Source organism: Tachysurus vachellii, chromosome 9 (assembly GCF_030014155.1).
Source record: "Tachysurus vachellii isolate PV-2020 chromosome 9, HZAU_Pvac_v1, whole genome shotgun sequence".
NCBI lineage: Eukaryota > Metazoa > Chordata > Actinopteri > Siluriformes > Bagridae > Tachysurus > Tachysurus vachellii.
This window is the reverse complement of record NC_083468.1, coordinates 23,961,664-23,984,809: the sequence shown is the minus strand read 5'-3', so window position 1 is coordinate 23,984,809 and position 23,146 is coordinate 23,961,664. Positions and strand designations below refer to the sequence as shown.

Genomic DNA, 23,146 nt, shown 5'->3' with positions numbered 1-23,146 from the left:
AGGACATTTTTAACTAGAGGAATAATCACTGGTGAACAGGGTTTAGTAAGAAAAATAAAAATGAGACCTTTGAGAGCCGAAATAGACGAGTGTTATTGGTGAAATAGTTAATAAATATGTAATAGAATCATCATACAAACGTCTGCCTCCTGCTGGCAGAACCAATAAATGACAGTTTTTCCTCCTGAGGTGAAAGTAAATAAATCACTACAACATTCACAGCTGGAAAAAGCCACGTTGTAAATTATCTCTACAAGAGAAAGCACATCATAATTCAATAAGTATTAGTTATTTAGTTCCCAGTTTATTTTATGTATTTTTTATTGCTCAGTCTAGAAATGAAGTCTAAAGAAAAAAAGAATCAAGGACAAAGAGTTTGAACAACTATTTATTTCTCTTTTCTGAATAAAAATTCAACCTGGTCACTAAAAGTACACCATGCTGTACAATTGCTTTATTCAGGAAGTACAAACAAAACAGGAAAAAAAAACCACATTAGCCAATCAAATTATTTTTTAGAAGAGAGAAAAACAATTGATTCACCTTTACAAAATGAAACTGTCTGTACACTCGATCTCTCATGAGCAGGAGGAGGAGATGAGGGGCAGCAGGGGCATTAATGTGATTATTGCATCAGTCCAGGTCTCTCTCTCTCGCTCACACTCACTCTGAGATTTGACACTCGGAGGATTTCCGAGTCTTCAGATCACAGCCTGCGTAGTGCACTACACGGGCAAGAGAGTACTCAATACAACCCAAAATACTAATGACAACTTTGCTGGCTCATTAAGGCATTTCTCCATCATGCTATGCTGCATGTCATGAACAAATAATCCAATCAGACGGCTCATTCGGAAACTGCAGGGCTTTTTATAACTAGCTGCCTACCAATAGACCAATATAATATACCACATGTAGGTAAGATTCATCGCATAACGCCTACAGGAAGTACACAACAGCCACAAAGGTAACCTCAAGCCACAACAGGAACACGGACCTTACAGCGTCTTATCGATACGAGACGAGAAAACAAAGCGCGAATGAGTTTCTTTCATTGTAAACCTTTCACATCTGGAAAATAAACAACCAACAATTTTTAGAAAATGTGTACAAACTCCTAAATGCTGGCAGAGAAGCGAAAAAGTGCTTCATTAACATTCAGGGGGGAAAAAAAACAAAAATTAAATACGACGCAATAAAGCATCTGAAGAGCTGGCGTTCGTTCGTTAAGCACGGTCGAGGATCCTAAATTCAACCGAGTCTAGATCAGCGCTCCTTACGCACAACTTACTCACTCACTCTCACACACATTACACACACATTCCCTTTGTGAGAACACACCACATGTTTATCCATCTGTGAAGCACAATCATCCAATCACAAGACCATAGGATAGTGACATCACCGTTATCACTCCTTTCCTCTTCTTTAGCTTAACATTACTGCTTCATATAAAATACTGCTTTCAGTGAGACAATAAGCCTTAACCTTCACCGCTTGATACTGAACCTGGCTAGTTATGTAACAGATCTATCAGCTCCCGAGGTAACGTCTGTCTGATCTCGGTAACTAGTTAACTGTATAATTAAAGGCAACAGCCAGGTTCATTACCAAGCTGCAGTGGAGATTATTTTCTATTATCTTCTGTTGAACATCAAGCTGAAGAGGTTAGTGGTAACGTCAAGACCTACATGGCTTGTTTTTTGTTTTTTTTTTGTTAAAGCAGGGACTCTTCAAAGTCCAGCATTAATTTCTTCACAATTTATATCCTGATTAAACCCTTTCCATGACCATAAAAAGATTTTTTTCCCCACTGAGAGCAGATCTGTGATCTCTCTAAACCTATCAGCTGGATTTGTTGTAACACCAGCGTTAACTTCACGTCACCAACACATCTGTTCTTCACACCTTACTTTCCCTCTAGTGGGGTCTATGAGCTTTTTAAGACTTAAAAAAAAAAATGCAGAGCTGCTCATATTTAAAGTTTGAAAAAAAAAATGTAATAAAAAAAAAATAATCACGGACTTATTATTCATCTCTAAAGTGCAAATGAATTTTTTTTTTTCCTGTTGAAGTGATCTGATCTTACTGTTAAAGGGTGCGCTGGCTGTACAATCCCTGAAGAACCCGACAGTAAATTGGTGATTATTTGTGCTTTAAATGTAAAGGCTCGACAAATTTAAACAGTATCAAAGAGCCAGACAAAATGACATCTACATAATCATCGAAAGGCAAGATCCACTGCACTCGCAACCTCATGCAAATTTCTACACCGTCCTGTCCGTTTTCCCAAAATAAAAAAAAGGGGAAGAAAGAAGAAAAAAAAAGGCAGTCTCTTCCAGCAGGGAACTGTGAACACTTCCTGTCTACAATGGCACTGAAAAGACATACTGGAATAATTCCTTAGACAAGAAAATAATAATAATAATATTTCCAAAAACCCACTGAGTGCTGGCTTTGCATCAACATCATTACATTCACCATACAGTCGTTGTTTTTTTTTTTATCTTTACAGCCTTGTTTGAGATCCGAGTCTATGAGATCTGACCAGTCAGCTTGGGAAAAGAAGGGGATGAAATCTTACAAAAGAAAGTGGTAAGCGAGAGAGAGATGCATCATTCGCATGCTGTAGTTAGTTGCAGCAGAGTCACAGGTCTAACAAACGTGGTTTAGGCAGTAAGAGTGAAGCTTTCATCAGGACCATAAAGGACACACAGGCTTGGTGCTTCTATAATACAGGATAGAAAAGAACAATAAAGCTATTAAACTGATGGGAGCTCACAGTATTAACGGGCAGTGTGTGTGTATGTGTGTGTTTGTACCAACAGGAATATTATCAAATACATTTCAATCCTTATTATTGTTCTGTAAGAAAGGAACGGAAATGCTGATGCAAAAATACTGAAAAGTAATTTCACTAAAGTTACGCTTTTTTCTTTTTTGCAAAGTCCTCTGTTTCTGTATCAAAGAAAGATCAGCTTTTTTGTTTTGTTTACTTTTCTAACAAAAAAAAAAAAAAAAAAAAGAAGAGAGAAACAAAGACAAGGAGAAAAGGAAAGCAGAAAGGAGTCTGCCTCGTCTCGTGCTGCATTTAGGGATTCAGGACAGACCAGAAAGCGGAAGGAGAGAGAAGGGAAGGAGAACCCCAGCCTGTAGGAGACACTGCAGCTGTTCCTCCGGTGAACTACGCTGACACCTTGTTGTCTTTCTGAAATAAACCAAAAACACAAGAAAGAATAAATAATAATAATCACAATTACCAGAACACATGACGTATGTTTACATTGGTGTACACCAGCGGTGCCCAATCTTCTCCACAAAAGGGCCACAAAGCAGAAACCACACCTGATTCCACCTGTTTAATCAGTTGTTCTTGGCTTATAATAGACTCTGGTGTGGCTTCCGATGGTTGGAATGAAAACCTGCACCCACACGACCCTTTGTGGAGAAGACTGGATATGGCTGGTTTACACTGACAATAAATAAATCTTGGCACCACATTTTACTTTGTTTATGCAAAAACAATACAGTGGGGATGTTTTGAACCCCTCCTAGGCCCCGCCCACAACCCATGGGCTCCCGGGTCAAACACATTTATCCTAAAAAAAACCCTGTACCTTTAAACAAAATATTTAGATGTAGAACTAAAACACCAAACCTGCCATAGCTGATTGACGACTTTTGCGTTAGTGAAGTATTTTCATGTTCTATTTGTGTTGAGTTGTATACATAATTTAAGGTGTGATGTATACTAGGTGTATGCTGGATAGAGGCTGACCCGGTACTCAAATTCAGAGAAGTCTCCTCTTCCTCCCCGTCCCGAGCGGAACCCTCCTCTGTATCCGGCTCCACCTCGGGGTGGGCCAAAAGAGCCGCGTGCAGACGCGCGCCCGCGACCACCACGGTAACCCATAGGGCCACCTCTGCCCCGGAAACCCCCACGACCTCGGCGCAACGGGAGGCCAAACGTCTCAGCGTTCATCCTCCTTTCCTCTGCCCAGGTCTGCCTCCGCTCCCTACATGGACACACACACACACACACACACACACACACACACACACACACACACACACACACACACACACACACACACACACACACACACACACACACACACACACACACACACACACACACACACACAGAACCGTAAACATGAGCATCAGAAAGGCTTAAAAGCTCAAAGACATTTTATCATAAGCGAATATCCCCTTACAATTTTTTAGAAAATATCACAGTATAATATTCAATCATATATTTTTTTTTATTAAAATAATAATAAAATTAAAATAAAAAAACAAACAGTAACATACCTGCCACCTCCAGGTTTATCTTTTCTGTAAAGAAAAACAGGTCAGTCAGCACGATTATTATTTCTATAAAGTCTGATAACGTCTTCTACTTAGTCGTGTTCTACCTGGAGTCGTCACAGGAGATGTTGTCGAAGAAGGACTTGGACTTGTCGTAGTAGCAGTTGGGTCCCAGTGGGTCCTCCTCCTCCATGTTGCCCTCGCTGTTTTGTGTCTCCACACCCGAGTCACCCTTGTCTTCCCCATTCACCGCCTTCTCGTCTGCAGATTAATATTTGCATGTTGTCATTACGGCTATGCAATTAAACACAATCTAACAACCAAACATGATAGATATTAGTGAGTGTTCCGTTTTATAAGCCATAACCTTCTAACTCCGAGGTTTTAACTTTAGGTCTCACTTTAGTGACATCTATAAGGCTAATAACGCATGATACCAGCAAACACCTGTTGCTGTGGTTACGTCTTGTACCTTAGATAAACCGTCTCCACAAACATCAAGAAATTATTTGGGTAAAAATAGTCCTTTTTGTCTGTAATTGTCCTATATATCTTGTTTTAAAGGCAGCTGGTGGAGTAAACTTTAAGAAACTGAACAGCACCTTTAATTTTGAGCTTGCTCTGGAACTCGCGGTCGATCTCCTCTTTGTTGAACTGAGCGTTGGCACTCTCAAAGTCAAAATCCTTCTCAAACTTCATTGGTCCGTCTCTGCGCATGTTAAATCGGCCCCGGCCGCGCTGATTTCCACCAGTGCCACCGCCACTACCACCAGTTCCTCCTCTTCCTCTTCGCATTGCAGGTGCACCTGCTGAACATTAAACCAACATTCATCATCAACATTAGCAGGGAAAGGCTGTTTATCAAGCCAAGACAAACACTAAGTACAATTCTTACTCATCCACCTTAAAAATGACCGAGCAGTGTTCTGTGATCCTTGATGTTCATCTCTTGTGTACACTCTGCATGCTCGAGTATTAAGCAAGTTTTCATAGACTTACTGCCTTGGGAACGTTTGCTGGCATCCCGATTCTCTGCCTTGCTCAAGTCTGTTTCTGGGCGAACAACCTTCTCTACATCAGCAGCTGTAAAGAGACAAACATCTACATTAACAACAGCAATTCATAAGACATCGAAACCCCTCAAGTCGCGGCAAAACGACTCCAAAACCAGACCTGCTACCATTTAAGTTAGGTCTAAAAGAACTTGCTTCTGATGAATATAACTTTATCCACCCTTGACAGATGTTTCTGAACTTAACGAATCCTTGTAGCAGTTTGTAGTACAGATCTAAGCATAGCACCTTACAGCTAGTGCTGGAATGTTACAGATAAATAAAACTAGAATGCTCAGAAGAGTTTAATGTTACATGGACCCTGTGTATTCTCACCCCTGCTTTGCTCCTGGCTCTCAGCAGGCTGTTTCTGGGAGCCGGGAGGAGGTCTGCCACCTCCAGGACTCTTCTGACTCACAGATCCAGTAGGCGGCGCAAGAGGAGCAGGCTGCACCGCAGCGTCAATGGTCGGGCTCTTCTGCAGGGCATCCAGAGACGGGCTCTTGCGTCCTGCAGAAAAACAGAACATCAAAGAATAGGCAAAGCGTTACCGCAAAATCAGCAGAAAGGACGGGAAAGAAACTATTTAGACGAATGTGGTCATGAATCAGAAAACTAATGCTGATGTTAGGATCCATAACACTTTAAAACTCGTAACTATGTAAGAATGAATGAACCCCCAAAATTCAGTTTGTCACACAGCAGTCATTTGCAGGCACTTATTTATTTACACACAGAGCGCACGCTTCTTCACAGACAGCTTTCTTTACCTTCAGTTACATGTGAGCTCAGAGACACAGAGTCAGAGGGGACAGCGTTCTGGGACAGAGGGGTGGCTACGTTTGTCTCACTACCGAACACAGACCCTGAACTTCCTGTGTAAAGAGGGACAGCACAGCTTTGAGCGTTAGGGGTTTTAAAGCCTCACACACACTGAATAAACCTAAGCTTCATACAGAAACAGGTAGTGAAGAGAAAAGGTGCAAATCTGTAAATTAACACTGAAGAGCAGTTCCAGTTCGAACTTTGTCCAAACAAACCATGGCTTTTTTTTTTTTTAAATTGTGTCTAGTTCCTCTTAAAACAATGTCAGCCTAAGTGATCATTTAAAGCAGTAGAAGCTGAGGATCAACTCGCCTGCAGTGACAGGAGCACCGATGGGCTGGGGCACAAGGGGAGTGGAGAACTGGCTGTAGGCACGCACAGGAGGTCGGCTTAAGGATGCGTAAGAACCCACAGGCTGGAAGGATGGCGCTGGGGCAGTGCCTAGTGATGACTGTGGGACAAAAATAAAAGATAATTAAAATACACATGTAGGGAGGAGGAAATGCGCATCCGTGTTTCAGAAAATTTCTCGTTCATAAAAATATCTGGATAAGTAACATGAACAAAGTGTTAAAACAGGTGGATTTTAATTATTAAACCATTAGTGAACCTGAAGTGTATATATTTTAGCACTTTACCACTTCTAAGCTTGAACTGTTATTTGACACATGAATTTGGTCCTGATTCACTAAATCACACCAAAGAGAACTCTACAATACATACAAGTCCCCTTTTCGAGTACATACGTCTCCAGGAGCATCTGATTTAACGAGCTGCCTTCAGCTATAACATTCATAACTGTAGTCACTCGAGCCGCTACAGATCGAGACCTGTCTCGGGTTACAGCCAGCTGTTTATCACTTTGAATAATTTTTTTCCACCCGGACTCATCAAGAACATGGTCTGGTTGTGGACAATTCCTGGTCTACAGCATCAAAGAACTTTTTGAAACTTTTAAAACTTGCACGCACTAATTTTTCCTTTTGACACAAATACCAAAATCAAAGTGTGATATATAAAGCCAAACAGCCAGCTCTAGGGCAAGTACAGTATGACTATAATCCCCACATAAAGCATATGTAAATCTCACTGAAACGTAATGTGCGCACACGTCACCTGTACAATGGCTGGGTCTTGTGGCAAGGAGCTGTTGGGCTTCGGTGGTTCACAAACAGTTAGATCTTTGATGTCACTTCCTCTAAAAATTATGTATTCAAAGACATCATCCCGAGGAGCCACTGGTCTGTCTGTGGGACGATCTTCAGTGCCGAATGATTTCACTGTTTGTAAAAACAAAAGCAAGAGGGAAAAAAAAAAGACAGATGGTGTTATCACTCAGAGATCTGCAGTGTAACTCTGGATTGAGATAAAATGTGATCATAGTATGATTAGAGTTAAACTGAGTGGAAAAATGCTGAGACATGAAAAGTCTAAAATACAGACTTAACAACTCAACAAGGACTAGACCTTAACACGGCTTTAAACATTACTGCAATTCTGAGACTGTTAGAAAGTATGTTTTCTCTGCACACGTGACAGACAGACAGATAGATAAATAGATAGACAGACAGATAGATAAATAGATAGAGATAGATAAACAGATAGACAGACAGACAGACATAACTTTTTTGGACGATTTGCATAATATAAACCTATAAACTTTCCGTTCAAGACAGAAAGTGTTTGCAATTGCTGGGTTCTCAGTAACCTTTCTTTAGTCTTCACAGAAAGGAAAAAAAAGGAGAGAAAGAAAAGCTCATGAAGGAACGGTTTCTTACAGCTGCTGAAATGTAAAGTTTTTACAGGAAGTGGTTTCACAGGTGTTCCAGAGCAGTACATGGGCTAAAAGTACACGCAATGCTTTAATAACTGTTGTGATGTGACTTACACATAAGACAGAGAAAGAAGAAACAGCCTCGGTGTGTGAACTGAACTGAAGTAAACAAAGAAACGACGCTATGCTCCAGCTAAGAGTATAGACTTATAATCTTACTACGAACAACAAACGCCAAAAACAAACAAAAATACACTAACTGATTTAATTACCTGCAAATACACAAATAAACCGGGCCCGAGTCTTAATGTTTATAATAAAAAGCTTAGCTAAACAGCTTCATAGCGAACAAGCTAGCGAAAGTTAGCAAGCCACATTAGCTAAATAAAATACGTTTTATAATATATATAAATATATACACACACTTTTTATTAAACGATTAAATTCAACTATAAATAAGAAATTAAGAAGCCGTAAAAAAAAAAAAACATGGCAAGCTGAAATTACACATTTACATTTTTCTAGCCAGATGCTAAACTGACCGGCTGTGTTCCAAATACCTCCTACAGCTGCTATATAGTGCACTACACACAGTGTACAAGCCATTACTACACACGCGATATAGTGCACTTATATACGGAGAACGTAGATATTCGAACGGGCCCTTAATCGTCATTTAAATTCTTATGGAATATGATTAATAATTTGCTAAAATCATTTGTATAGTTTATGTTTTATATAGGCTTTATATATTTTATATAGGCTTTATAATATATATTTATTTTTCCACCTGGATAGCTTATGCTAGTAGTTTTTAAGCCAGTTAGCTATCGGCTAATCCTTTGCTTTTGCTAACAATTATAAACAAGGTTATGAAAACCAGTATGAACCGGTATGAAGCAGCTGCAGCAGGTTCCACAGAGCGCGTTATAAATCACCTTTGGCGAGCGCGACGGTGGAGTTTTCGGTGTCGATGGTGTATAATATTCCCTCATAGCGGATCTGGGCCTTGGAGATCAGGCTGATTTTGCTGCCAATGTAAGGCGTCCCGCCGCTCATGGCGTCCTAGTTATCGCCTTTCGGCTCCTCGTCCACGATAACTTCTGTATCAGAACACCTCGTTTGGGTGCTAAAACTCCCTCCTTGCGTCCTCTTCTCGAGCAAACTCGATAAAAAGCTCCTTACTCTTGTTCTCTCAAAGAAAGTTACTGCTGGCTACCACAATATGGCCGACTTCATTTTCCTCCGAGTAAACCGCAAAGCATGCTGGGATACAAGAGGAGGCCGCTCTTTCTAACTCTCGCGATAAAACAAGAGATTAATGTCTAAGGAAACCCTGTGAAGTTCTGTACACTGTTGTTGTTGTTGTTGTTGTTGTTGTTGTTTACATTTTAGGGCCAAATATCTGTAGACATTCCTTCCAAAGACTGTTCCCCAAAAATGTGGATGCAGACAATTATATAGATATAGAATATAAAATATATATCTATATATATCTATATATCTATATATATATATATATATACATAAAATATAGTATTATATATACATACTAATTATATAATTAGATATATATTATATTCGGGGGGCACAGTGGCTTAGTGGTTAGCACGTTCGCCTCACACCTCCAGGGTTGGGGTTCGATTCCCGCCTCCACCTTGTGTGTGTGGAGTTTGCATGTTCTCCCCGTGCCTCGGGGGTTTCCTCCGGGTACTCCGGTTTCCTCCCCCGGTCCAAAGACATGCATGGTAGGTTGATTGGCATCTCTGGAAAAATTGTCTGTAGTGTGTGATTGCGTGAGTGAATGAGAGTGTGTGTGTGTGTGCCCTGCGATGGGTTGGCACTCCGTCCAGGGTGTATCCTGCCTTGTTGCCCGATGACGCCTGAGATAGGCACAGGCTCCCCGTGACCCGAGGTAGTTCGGATAAGCGGTAGAAGATGAATGAATAATATAATTATAATTATATATATTATATTAGATATATATAATACATTTTATGTATATATATATACATATAATATAGATATAATACTATATTTTATATATATAGATATAATTATAAAGATATTGTATATTGTATATCTACATTTTTTTACATTTACAGCATTTCACAGACACTCTTATCCAGAGTGACTTACATTTTCAGTTTATACACATTAGCAATTGTATAAAGCCTTTATAAGTATAATTGTAAAAGCCTTGCTTTTTGCCTTGCAGTGGCAACTTGGTGGACCTGATATTTTACTTTTATAACTGTCTTCAACCCCTTTTACATCCTTCAAATGCCTTTTGGATCTTTTTTAACTGATAAATTAAATAGTATTTCGCTAGCTAGCTAGCTGCAGTCATATGCAAAGGTTTAGGAACCCCAGACAATTTCCATGATTTTCATTTATAAATATTTGGTTGTTTGGATCAGCAATTTAATTTTGATCTATAAAATAACTGAAGGACACAGTAATATTTCAGCAGTGAAATGAGGTTTATTGGATTAACAGAAAATGTGCATTATGCATCAAAACAAAATTAGACGTGGCCAATTGCAAGTTGTTCTTCTCTTTGACTCTCCTCTGAAGTGTGGCAACATGGAGGCCTCAAAACAACTCTCAAATGACCTGAAAACAAAGATTGTTCAACATTATGGTTTAGGGGAAGGCTACAAAAATGTATGGCAGAGATATAAGCTGTCAGTGTCCACTGTGAAGAATATAGTGAGGAAATGGAAGACCACAAGTACAGTTCTTGTTAAGGCCAGAAGTGGCAGGCCACATAAAATATTGGAGAGGCAAAGGCAAATGGCAGATGGTGAGAATGGTCAAAAACAGCCCACAGACCACCTCCAAAGACCTTCGACATCAACTTGCTGCAGATGGTGTCACTGTGCATCATTCAACAATTCAGTGCACTTTGCACAAGGTGAAGCTGTACGGGAGAGTGATGCGAAAGAAGCATTTTCTGCACACACGCCATAAACGGAGTCGCTTGAGGTATGCAAACGCACATTAGGGCAAGCCGGCTTCATTTTGGAATAAGGTGCTGTGGAGTGATGAAACAAGGATTGAGTTATTTGGTCATAACAAGAGGTGTTATACATGGCGGCAAAAGAACACAGCATTCAAAGAAAAACACTTGCTACCCACAATAACATTTGGTGGAGGTTCCATCATGCTGTGGGGCTGTGTGGCCAGTGCTGGTACTGGGAATCTGGTTAAAGTTGAGGGTCGTATGAATTACACTCAATATCAGCAGATTCTTGAGAATAATGTTGAGAAATCAGTCACAAAGTTGAAATTACGCTGCGGCTGGATATCTCAACAAGACAACGACCCAAAACACTGCTCAAAATCTATGCAGAGGAACAAGTACAACGTTCTGGAATGGCCATCCCAGTCCCCAGACCTGAATATCATTGAACATCTGTGGGGTGATTGGAAGCGGGCTGTCCATGCTCAGCAACCATCAAACCTAACTGAAGTTGTTTTGTAAGGAGGAATGGTCCAAAATACATCCAGAATCCAGACACTCATTACAGGCTAAAGGAAGCATCTATAGGCTGTTATTTCTGCTAAAGGAGGCTCTGCTAAATATTGATGTGATTTTTCTGTTGGGGTGCCCAAATTTATGCACCTGTCTAATTTTGTTTTGATGCATATTGCACATTTTCTGTTAATCCAATAAACCTCATTTCACTACTGAAATATTACTGAAGTGTCCTTCAGTTATTTGATAGATCAAAATAAAATTGCTGATCCAAACACCCAAATATTTATAAATGAAAATCATGGAAATTGTCTGGGGTTCCTAAACTTTTGCATACGACTGCAGACAGACAGACAGACAGATAGACAGGCAGATAGACAGACATATAGATAGATAGACAGACAGACAGACAAACAGATAGATAGACAAACAGATAGACAGGCAGATAGATAGACAGACATAGGCAGACAGACAGATAGACAGGCAGAAAGATAGACAAACATAGATAGGCAGACAGACAGACAGATAGATAGACAGACATATAGATAGATAGACAGACAGACAGACAAACAGATAGACAGGCAGATAGATAGATAGATAGATAGGCAGACAGACAGACAGATAGATAGATAGATAGATAGATAGATAGATAGATAGATAGATAGATAGATAGATAGATAGATGCCCTGTACTGGACTGAGAACGATGCATATTTGATACAAATTCATAAAGCATTTATAACGCATATATTCTGTTGCTTAAATATCTGAAATGTTTATTTTTTTATTTAGCAGCACCAGAATGTTAAGTTATCAAAATGAAACCCGATTTGACGTCACTTCACGTTCCCACAATGCATAGCAACACGCATGCGCACTGCGCCTCTGGCGCCCCGCCCCCCGTTCAATTTAGACAAGGCTCCCCTCAAAGATGGCGGGCGCCTCCGACCCTCTGGAAGATATGCTGTTCTCCGAGGTGGATGAGAAGGCTGTGAGCGACCTGGTGGGCTCGCTGGAGTCGCAGCTCGTCGGCAGGAGCGGAAACAAGACTTGCAGCGCAAAGCAGCACATAGGAAAAGCGTTATGTTCCCGGGTTACTACTACATCCGAGCAGCAGCAACAACAACAACAACAACAACATAAAGCCGGGACGGAGCGAGGCTCACATCCTACTGAGATCACCCCAGCGGGCACAGCAGCTTCTCCGGAGAGATGCGTGAAGGCGAGTACGAGCGGTTCGCGTTCACACTCCTCCTCCTCCTCCTCCTCCTCCTCCTCCTCACCATCATCTTCGGTAAAGATTAGTGGTGTGTGCGCGCAGGATGGAGCCGCTTCTCCCGCGGCTAGCATTAGCGACACCGGCCGCAGAGCAGCATCAGATCCGGGGTCCATGGAGACGCCGCGGCATTACGGTACGCGGAAGAAGCGCGGTGGCGCGCGGAGTGTGAACGGCGCAGCGACCCCCTCCGTGAGCAGCAACTCGCCGTCCGGGGCCGCGGTTTCCATGGCGATGGCGCGCGCCAACTCCACCACGTACACCGTGTCCAGCATGAACAAGCAAGTCGCTCTGGATAAAGGGACACCCACCATCGCGCTACACCGACTACCGAGTCACATCGTGGCCAGCATTGCTCAGGGCAGGAACGGCACGAGTGTGTCGGCGCTCATCCAGCAAGGGCGCCTGAACCACGGCAAGAACGCAGAGCGCGCAGATGACAAGAGCAAAGCAGGTTTGCAGCAGGTTCAGCCAGAGAGTGTGAACTCGGTCCCGAGTGCTATGTGCAATGCGGTGACTCAGTCCCAACCTCAATCCCAACCTCAATCCCAACCTCAATCCCAACCTCAATCCAAACCTCAATCCCAATCCAAACCTCAATCCCAATCCAAACCTCAATCCCAATCTCAACCTCAATCCCAACCTCAGTCCAAACCTCAATCTCAACCTCAATCCCAACCTCAGTCCAAACCTCAATCCCAACCTCAATCCCAATCTCAGTCCAAACCTCAATCCCAAACTCAATCCCAGTCCCAAATAGTATCTCAAACTCAGTCCCAACCTCAAACTCAGCTTCCATCTCCCTCTAAACTGCAGCCTCAAACACAACCCCAGCTGCAGCATCAATCCACAGTTCAACCTCAAACAAAACCTCAACCTCAAACCCAGTCCCAAGCTCAGCTTCAACTCCAACCTCAGCCTCGACCTGCAGCACCACCGCAGAGGATAACGACTCCTCAGCTGATCGTCAGGCCGCCACAACAGCAGGCGACGATCCAGCTTCCACCAGGATTTACCATCCCGTCAGGTGAGAATGAATCGGCGTGAGCTTTACATTTATTTAAGTAATGTTCCAATACAACAATACAAGTAGTGTGTGTGTATGTGTGTGTGTGTGTGTGTGTGTGTGTGTGTGTGTGTGTGTGTGTGTGGAGTGTCCCACCCTGACCAGGATAAAGCACTTAATGGAGATAAATAAATGAATGAACACACGTGACTTCACAGGCAATGCACACTGTAGATGCTTTTATGGAATAGAGGCAGAGTTTAATCCAACTGATAAATGTGCAACAAGTTTTCAGCTACTGATAAATAAGTGTTAGAATGTTGTAGATACTCTCAATGATCATGTGTTCATACACAACACAGTAAAGAAATCTGTTATGTGAAGGATCTCTGTGGCTTAAATAAGGGGTTTTGAAGCCATTTAAAGAGGTGGACATTTTAAACATTTTAAAGTTTCTCTGGCATTTTCCTAAAGGAGGGAAAAAAGTAGAAAATACTAGAAAAAAATAGAAACATCAGTGGATAAAAAAATTCACCACAAATTATAAATAATATTAAGGAGCTATTACGCTTATTGATATAATAATCTTATATAATTATGTAAACATAATGTTAATATAAATAAATATTTTATACATTTTTAATTAATTATAATTATAATTGTTATTAATCCCAGAAAATCTAAAACTGCAATGAAGTTTTTCTTTCATGATTGGATAATTTATGAAATGCCTACTAAATAAATATAAATAAATAAATAGTTAACACTGAAAAAAAGGAAAAATATTACTGAATGGACAAAAATATAGATTTAAAAAAATTACTGTTAAATACTGTTAAATAAAAAAACAAAAAAAACAACAACTTGGTATTCACATTATATTAGAAAAATGTTTTTTGACGTAATTGATCACAGTATTAAAAGTATATTGTTATGTTGTCCAGCTGTATGTCATAGGACTGAGGTGTAATCAGTATCTAAAAAAAAAGTCAAGGGTGAGGTTAATGTCTGATCAAACCCTACGACTAACCGTCACACCGTGACACTTTAAAAACTCCATTCTAGCATTTATTAAGTCGCCAGATGCTTATAACACAGGTTACCAAACTAGGACATATCACCCCCACATGGGGTGTATGATTTACAAATGGGGCCATATGAGAATCTTACATTCGGCTCTTTTGTTTCATTCATTTATTTTGCATTATTAATTAAAATAGACAGCCAATTCATTTTATTGTGAACTATTACAGGGAGTTGTATAATCAAGCCATAATTGGATAACGCGTGTACACAGGTGACAAAAAATTCATAATGGTCATTTGGTGCTGTTTGCCCTAAAAGTTTGATCTACTTTGTGTTATAACAATGTAATTAAACCGAGAAAAGCTAACACTATTTCTGTTATACTAGCACACTTAATGTAGTAACTTGTCAAATGAGTTTTAAGGTCTGATTGTATTTTTAATCTTGAAACAGCGCTTTCTATTGTGGGAATAAATCACAAAACCGGTTGGTTAGGGATTTAACAGTTTGTTCTTAATATCTAAACTGCTTTTGTTGTCTGTAATAAAAAAATGCTAATGCGATGGCAAACCGTTTGGCAACATGGGATTTTCTGTGCTTTTCTTCTACCGCAGACTGGATTACTCTCATATTATCGAATACAAGTTTAAACAAATTCAAAGGCTTGATCCCAAACCACAGCATAATAATGTACTTCGTAATATAATGTACTTAATGAGTAGGATTAAATAATATTGACACCAGTGGTGTACTGCAGGAATGCAGTTTGGGACATGGTCCAAGTATTTGCTCTTACTACGTGCCTCAAGACAACCACCATCGTCTTCGTGCTAAAGAACTTAGTGTCCTGCCTCAATGACTATCGTCCCGTCGCACTCCACACCCATTGTAATGAAGTGCTTCAGGAAGATCGTCATGAGGCACATCAAGACCCAGTTACCACCCTCACTGGACCACCTACAGTTCGCATATCGTCCAAACCGCTCCACGGACGATGCCATTGCCACGGCCGTACATTTAACCCTCAACCACCTGGACAATAAAGACACTTATGTATGAATGCTGTTCATAGACTTTAGTTCAGCATTCAACACAATCATTCCTCAGCACCTGATTGAGAAGCTGAGCCTGCTGGGACTGAACATCTCCTTCTGCAACTGGATCCTGGACATCCTGACTGGGAGACCTCAGTCAGTCCGGATCGGGAACAGCATCTCCAGCACCACCACACTGCTGTTCACCTTGCTGACTCACGACTGTTCAGCAGTGCACAGATCGAACCATATCATCAAGTTTGCCGATGACACGACCGTGGTGGGTTTTATCAGCAAGAACGACGAGTCAGCATATAGGGAGGAGGTGCAACAGCTAACTACCTGGTGTAGCTCCAACAACCTGTCTCTGAATGTTGATAAAACTAAAGAGATGGTTGTTGACTTCAGGAGAGCACAGAGCGACCACTTTCCTCTGAACATCGACGGATCACCTGTAGAGATCGTCAAGAGCGCTAAATTTCTTGGTGTTCATCTAGCGGAGAACTTCACCTGGTCACTCAACACCAGCTCCATCACCAAGAAAGTCCAGCAGCATCTTTACTTCTTACAAAGTCCCCCCCCCATCCTGACTATGTTCTACAGAGGGACCATTGAGAGCATTCTGAGCAGCTGCATCACTGTCTGGTTTGGGAACTGCACCATCTCGGATTGCAAGACCCTGCAGTGGATAGTGAGGACAGCTGGACATTTACACCACACGCTGCAAAGCCAGCAGCATTGTGGATGACCCCACACACCCCTCACACACACTCTTCACCCTCCTGCTGTCTGGAAAAAGGTACAGAAGCATTCGGGCCCTCACGGCCAGACTTTGTAACTTTCTTTCCACAAGCCATCAGACCCCTCAATAACTGAACTGAACTGTACCGAGCATAATACACACACACATGAACAATCAACTGTATGGACTGCGATGACCTACACAAAATACACACTCTTCTAATATTCATCCATGTCTACAGCACCGCCTTATTAAACTGTTTACATGCTGTTCTGTACACTGTTTTTGCTCATTGCACACGCTGTCTTTTACATTTCAATCGATTGCTGTTTTGCACAATACTTTACAATACATCATGTAACTGCTGCTATAATAATAATATGTTAATTCCAGTATTTCTGCACACGCAATATTGATTGAACATACAGTATTTACACTGGTCAGTGCTGTTTTTGTGTATTGTCTTTTGTGTAATGTCTTGTATTTTTTGTCCTGCATCGTCTTTTGTCCTGCACTGTTTGCACCAGGTTGCACAGAGGCACTTTATGTGGCTAGGACTACTTAAGTCCTTAGCGTTGTCTTTGTTTTATGTAGCATCATGGTCCTGGAGAAACGTTGTCTCATTTCACTGTGTACTGCGACAGCTATATATGGTTGAAATGACAATAAAAGCTTTTTGACTTGACTTGACTTGCATGGCCAATGGTGTCAAAGGCTCAAGGAACACCAGCAAGCAACACCAGACAAACCTGGTCAGAGGCCAATAGAAGGTCATTTACTACTTTTACCAGTACTGTCTCGGTGCAGGGTTTCCCGCAGAAAATTTGTTAGTTAAGGTGGTAGGGTTGGGCAGGGGGGAGGGACCCAGGGGGGCGGGGCTTCTTTGTGAGATAGACCACAGACTCTGTACTACGTTTCACAATTATTAAAAACAGGCACGTGGCACTGTTTAACAACCTAGCTAGCAGGTGAAGAACTCAAACAAAAATCACCAGCTAACTTACTTTAAATTTGCAAGAACTATAGACTAATACAATAATAGGCTTAAATAAACCCAAAACATAAGTCCGCTTACAGTTCTCACGGACACGCGTTTTATCAACTGGCTAGTTATCCTCCAGACAGTGACGGACCACGTCTTTCTCTCATTTCGCCTGCGTGGCCGCTCGCGGTGTGAAGCGGAATTTTTTTTTTTGGACCACCTAGTTAAGGCGGTAGGGTTTCCCAGCTTAGGCGGGCCGCCCGAACTGCAAAGTGCTGCGGGAAACTGTCGGTGCTATGATGAGGCCTAAATTCTAACTGATACATTTCATGAATGTTCCTATGTAGGTATGAGCATACCTGCTGTACAGCAACCTTTTCTAGGATCTTGGAGGTAAAGGGGACGTTTGATATTGACCTATAGTTGGGCAGCTGGCAGGGGTCCAGGCTGGGATTTATAATCAGGTTTTTGATAACCACTTTTTCTGTTTAGATATTTTCCTTTTAAGTGGAGCTACAATATCTGTGGATTCACTTTATATCAAAGTTTGGATTAGCCTGTTTGTCTGCTTCCTGACCCTAGCTCTGGATTGTCACTGATTAACTAGGTCTGTTCTAAGACTATGTGCTATGCTGCAAGAAATGAGAGCATTTGAAAGAGAATTCTCTCCTTTGTAATTTCACTGCTGCATTTCTGCATCTAATACTAAGACATTAAAAAACTGAATTAGAAAACTATCATTTTCTATAGCTGATACTATAATTATACTTTTCTTATCGGTTTTAATTTCTTTTTCTTATGGACATGGGTGTAGGCAGTATGGTGCTGAAAAACCAGTTCTGTTTGATGTGTGTTCTGAGCGACTCAGCGAGTGGACAAAAAGTCACAATAATAACAGACATATCTTTCTGAATGAGCACAATTCAGAACAGAAACAACAGAGCTGATCTAAATTAATTATGTGGATATTACGACTAATGCATTTGTGTTTTCTAGGCATGGTGTTGGTGCGGACGGAGCTGGGTCAGTTAATGATGGTTCCACAGCAAGCACTGGCTCAAGCACAGGCCCAGAGTGCACTCTCGGCTCGACCCGCTGCCCCCACAACCACAGCCACCTTCAGAGTCACTACCCCACAGGTACACACACACACACACACACACATCTACACTCAGGCGAGGAGTCCTTCACTGTATACTGATAGACACAGAAGCTACACCTCCTTTACTGTGACTGACAGAAATAAACCACACCTCTGTTACTGTGAGTGACAGAAACATAAGCCACACCTCCTTTAGTGTGACTGACAAAACAGAAGCCACACCTCCTTTAGTGTGACTGACAAAACAGAAGCCACACCTCCTTTAGTGTGACTGACAAAACAGAAGCCACACCTCCTTTAGTGTGACTGACAGAAACAAACCACACCTCTGTTACTGTGAGTGACAGAAACATAAGCCACACCTCCTTTAGTGTGACTGACAAAACAGAAGCCACACCTCCTTTAGTGTGACCGACAAAACAGAAGCCACACCTCCTTTAGTGTGACTGACAAAACAGAAGCCACACCTCCTTTAGTGTGACTGACAAAACAGAAGCCACACCTCCTTTAGTGTGACTGACAAAACAGAAGCCACACCTCCTTTAGTGTGACTGACAAAACAGAAGCCACACCTCCTTTAGTGTGACTGACAAAACAGAAGCCACACCTCCTTTAGTGTGACTGACAGAAACAGAAGCCACACCTCCATTACTGTGACTGACAGAAACAGAAGCCACACCTCCATTACTGTGACTGACAGAAACAGAAGCCACACCTCCATTACTGTGACTGACAGAAACAGAAGCCACACCTCCATTACTGTGACTGACAGAAACAGAAGCCACACCTCCTGACATGTAAATCAGCTAATCAACTCAAATCACCTGCAAAGGTTTCCTGAGCCATCAAAATGGTCTCTCACTTTCTTTCACTAGGCTACAAGGAGGGTACACAAACATTCATTGCCACAGAAGCTGGCTGTTCACAGATGCCCCCCTTTCCTCCAGAGAGAACTGGGTGCTGGATCAGAGCTAGTGCTGGTGCTGGTTCAAAGCAGGTTCCACTGGCGAAGCTTCTAAGAACCGGTTTGCCTTTCCATGGGCTAGATAGCCATCACAGAGCCAAGTGTTACGTCACTGTATACGTCTCATCTTTCCCAGCAACGTTAGCGCAGCAGCGGCAAACACAACATCAACAATGGCAGATGTTGCTTTACTGTTAATGCTAATGGCTTTGCGAACCTACATTGGCATCCAAACGCGGCGAATCCAACGTGTACGTGCAGCTCCATGTAATTTGTATAAACGGAGGTTGCAATCGAGAAAGTACATAACGTTATTTTATCAAAAACACAGAAAAAAGCATGTAGCTAACTACTATCATGTGTGCTGATAATTGATCATATTGTGGTAAAGTGTATTAAACATCGATATACTAAAGGTACATTATCAAAGGCGCTAACAGTAGCCACGCCCACAGCCCCGCCCACAGCCCCTGATGCAAGCAGGTCTTAAGTCTAGACCAGCAACGTTTTGGTGCTACTTAAGAACCACTTTTCCTGGTTCAGACCCGGTGCTTTGGGGAAAAGGGGCAAGAGTGTTGTATCCAAGCATGTTAACAGAAAGATGAGTGGGAAGAAAAAGCACAACCGAGAGAACCACAGTCTTTAGAGGCTTGTCAAGCAAAATCCATTATAAGAATTTGGGTGAACTTCACATGGAATGGACTGAGGCTGGGGTCAAGGCATCAAGAGCAACCACACACAGACGTGTCAAGGAATTTGGCTACAGTTGTCATATTCCTCTTGTTAAACCACTTCTGACCCACAGACAACATTAGAGGTGTCTTACACCTGGTCACTTCATGTGTTTTCTCTGATCTGATTTGTTAAAACTGTTCCATTTACATCAGGCCACATAAATGCATCTTGGCGAATCGGATATCAATCCGATCTTTCTACTCCCGCCCGAAATGCAAATATATTTTACCTCATTTCCGGGGTAATTGAAATGTAACACGCTTTGGTGTATGCGGTTTTCAGAACGCATACACCAAAAAAACTCGTTACGACGGTCAAAAAACAGCATTTACTGTTTGCTCCATTTTCGTTGGCAGCAGCAGCGCATTTTAAGACCCAACGAGACACCTGGGTGAAAGATCATTTGTGAGTGACGTACTTCCGTTTGGGAGGAGTATAGCGCTGACGTATGTGGCTTGAACAACCACATTCATTTACACCTGTCCAGTTTCATCTGAAATGCGTCCCAGACCACCGCCTGAAGTGATCTGAACGATCGGATTTATATCCGTCTCGAAAACGTTTCGGAGGGCATTTAGACCAGGGGTCTCATTTATAAAGCGTGCATACGCACAAAACGGGGCTGGAAACATATAGTGATCTATAAAAAACAAACTTGACAGGAGAATGTGCGCACCTTTATGCAAACTTTGAGACGTGCGTACGCACATTCTGGAGACAAAGGGAATTGGCGACACAGATGGTGAGGTCGTGAACTGAAGTTAGATTGTAGAAAATAAATGTGAGAACGATTATAAGAAGTAATGACATTTAATTTTCACTCCATTTCATACGTTATATCCACATTATCATGAAGATTAAATCCAACAGTGTTATTTGTGCCGATTGTCTTAGGCTATATACATCTAGTAAAATCCAAACGTAATTCAAAATGTATTAAAAAATAATACTAATAATCAAACAATCGCTAATTTGACAATAGCAATTTGACTGTAAGGCAGTTTTATAAATGAGACCCCTGGTCTTTTTACAATCGGATAGCTATCGGATCACAGAAAACGCATGAAGTGACCAGGTGTAAAAAGCCCCTTAGCTGGGTTAAGGAGAAGAAGAACTGGACTGTTGCCCAGTGGTCCAAAGTCCTCTTTTCAGATGTATTTCATTTGCTCACACTGCCAAGAGCACCAAAAGTTGGTTAAATGACCATGGTGTTGGTGTGTTTGACTGGCCAGCAAACTCAGCAGACCTGAACCCCATAGAGAAGCTATGTTGTTTTGTCAAAAGGAAAATGAGAAACAAGAGACCAAAAAATTCACATGAGCCGAAGGCCACTGTCAAAGAAACCTGGTCTGCCACAAACTGATCACCTCCATGCCACGCTGAATCGAGGCAGTAATTAAAGCAAAAGGATTTAAAATGTGAGACAAAATCATCACAATTAAAAGAACCAAAGATCTAAACTACTTCAGTCTGTGTGTACTGAATTTATATAATTATTTACAATGTCATTTTAATTTATTGAGATGCACCTGTATATAAGTGTTTTATATAAATGTTTGTCTTCGATTGAGCTGTAATCAAATTTTTTATCAGATTATTAATCTTCACCTAAATGTAGCCGGTGTGTCTTTAATCTTTTTGGTGTAGTGTATTCAGCTCCAACCCCATTTTTCTACTCCGTGTAATCGCTGTCCTTGTCCTTTTTCTCCCAGACTCTGATTTTAATGAGGTGATTAATATTTCAGAGAAGTTTTGCTTATCACCTTCTACCTGTTAGAATGTAATTAATCACAGTATTAGCGCTTACATTTACTAAGTGTAGTCCCCATTCATCTCGTTTGATTAATGATGAACGTGTTCTCACCTGGAGGAAAAAAAAATCATGGTCTGGACTTATTTTAATACACAGCGACAGCAAATTGCCCACATTACCGATTAATAATAACAGCGTATATAATTAGCTACTGATCTTATGACTCTTTATGGGGCTTTTAAAATGCATCACAGTTCAATTACTTCACCATCAACTAAGCCTGATGTTTTTAATATCTCTCATAAAAGAAATGTTTATTTTCTCGGTGAACTTATGATCTGTTGCCACCAGATGGCAGCACTGCACGGTCATTTTTATTGATCCTATTACAGTAATATTACTTTATTTTAGATGTTAAAAAAAGTTTTAAAATCTAATATTACAGTAATATTACTACATATTACATTTTTAAAATATATATATATTTTTTTTACATTTAGAGCACCAAGCAGATATTCTTATCCATGGCAACTTAACATAATATTGGGTTTAATTAATCGTAATTAATCGTAATTAATTAAATGTAAACTGGCTTGAAATAAACCCTAAACCAAATAATTAAACTATTTGCTGAATTATTATTATTTTTTTTAATTATGGAAAAGACAACACCTTTGAATTAATCTACTGGTAAGAATTCTGGTAATAATTAATAATCCTGTCACCCATGTCATATAATATCACAATATAATACATTTTATACCTGGTATAAAGAGATAAAAGTGAAGTTCTGTTTAATGTTTGATTCATTTTCCTGTAGCTAAAACTTACCCTGACTCCCAGACGTCTTTCTGAATGTGTTAAATCATTCATCATCCAGCTGCCTGATTGTTTTAAAAAGCCAACAGCTCCTTCAGCCCTAACTGAGAGATGCAGTGTGATGTGATGTGTGTGTGTGTGTGTGTGATGTGTGTTTAAATGCCCAAAGCTCTTCATCATCTGTGGGTTCCTCGGGGTGTCCTGTCTTCCTCCACTCTATCTTCCTATCTATCTATCTATCTATCTATCTATCTATCTATCTATC

General features: G+C 41.0%; 2 protein-coding genes across 5 annotated transcripts in view; one reads left to right on the top strand and one right to left on the bottom strand.

Annotated features, from left to right (window-relative positions):
* Positions 1 to 375: 375 nt before the first annotated feature.
* On the bottom strand, positions 376 to 9,227 carry lsm14ab (LSM14A mRNA processing body assembly factor b). Of its 2 annotated transcripts, none has more exons than XM_060878316.1 (10): positions 8,901 to 9,227; positions 7,305 to 7,468; positions 6,501 to 6,639; positions 5,700 to 5,873; positions 5,311 to 5,394; positions 4,914 to 5,120; positions 4,419 to 4,572; positions 4,315 to 4,338; positions 3,779 to 4,016; positions 376 to 3,208 (listed from the first exon to the last, which is right to left on the bottom strand). In XM_060878316.1, the coding sequence occupies exons 1-10, from the start codon at positions 9,019 to 9,021 to the stop codon at positions 3,185 to 3,187; spliced, it is 1,329 nt and encodes a 442-aa protein (XP_060734299.1). In that variant the 5' UTR covers positions 9,022 to 9,227; the 3' UTR covers positions 376 to 3,184. The 2 variants fall into 2 exon arrangements, with proteins under 2 accessions (XP_060734299.1, XP_060734300.1); XM_060878317.1 differs by having other exon boundaries at positions 4,914 to 5,117.
* A 3,010-nt stretch (positions 9,228 to 12,237) lies between these two features.
* LOC132851426 (transcription initiation factor TFIID subunit 4-like) overlaps positions 12,238 to 23,146 on the top strand; it is an 89,896-nt gene continuing 78,987 nt past the window's right edge. Inside the window, exons 1-2 of one of the 3 annotated variants that reach the window (XM_060878315.1) lie at positions 12,238 to 13,745; positions 18,505 to 18,647. In XM_060878315.1, coding sequence (XP_060734298.1) covers positions 12,374 to 13,745; positions 18,505 to 18,647 — 1,515 coding nt within the window. In that variant the 5' untranslated portion in view covers positions 12,238 to 12,373. The remainder of the gene's footprint in view (positions 13,746 to 18,504; positions 18,648 to 23,146) is intronic. The other 2 variants (XM_060878313.1, XM_060878314.1) reach the window with 2 other exon arrangements.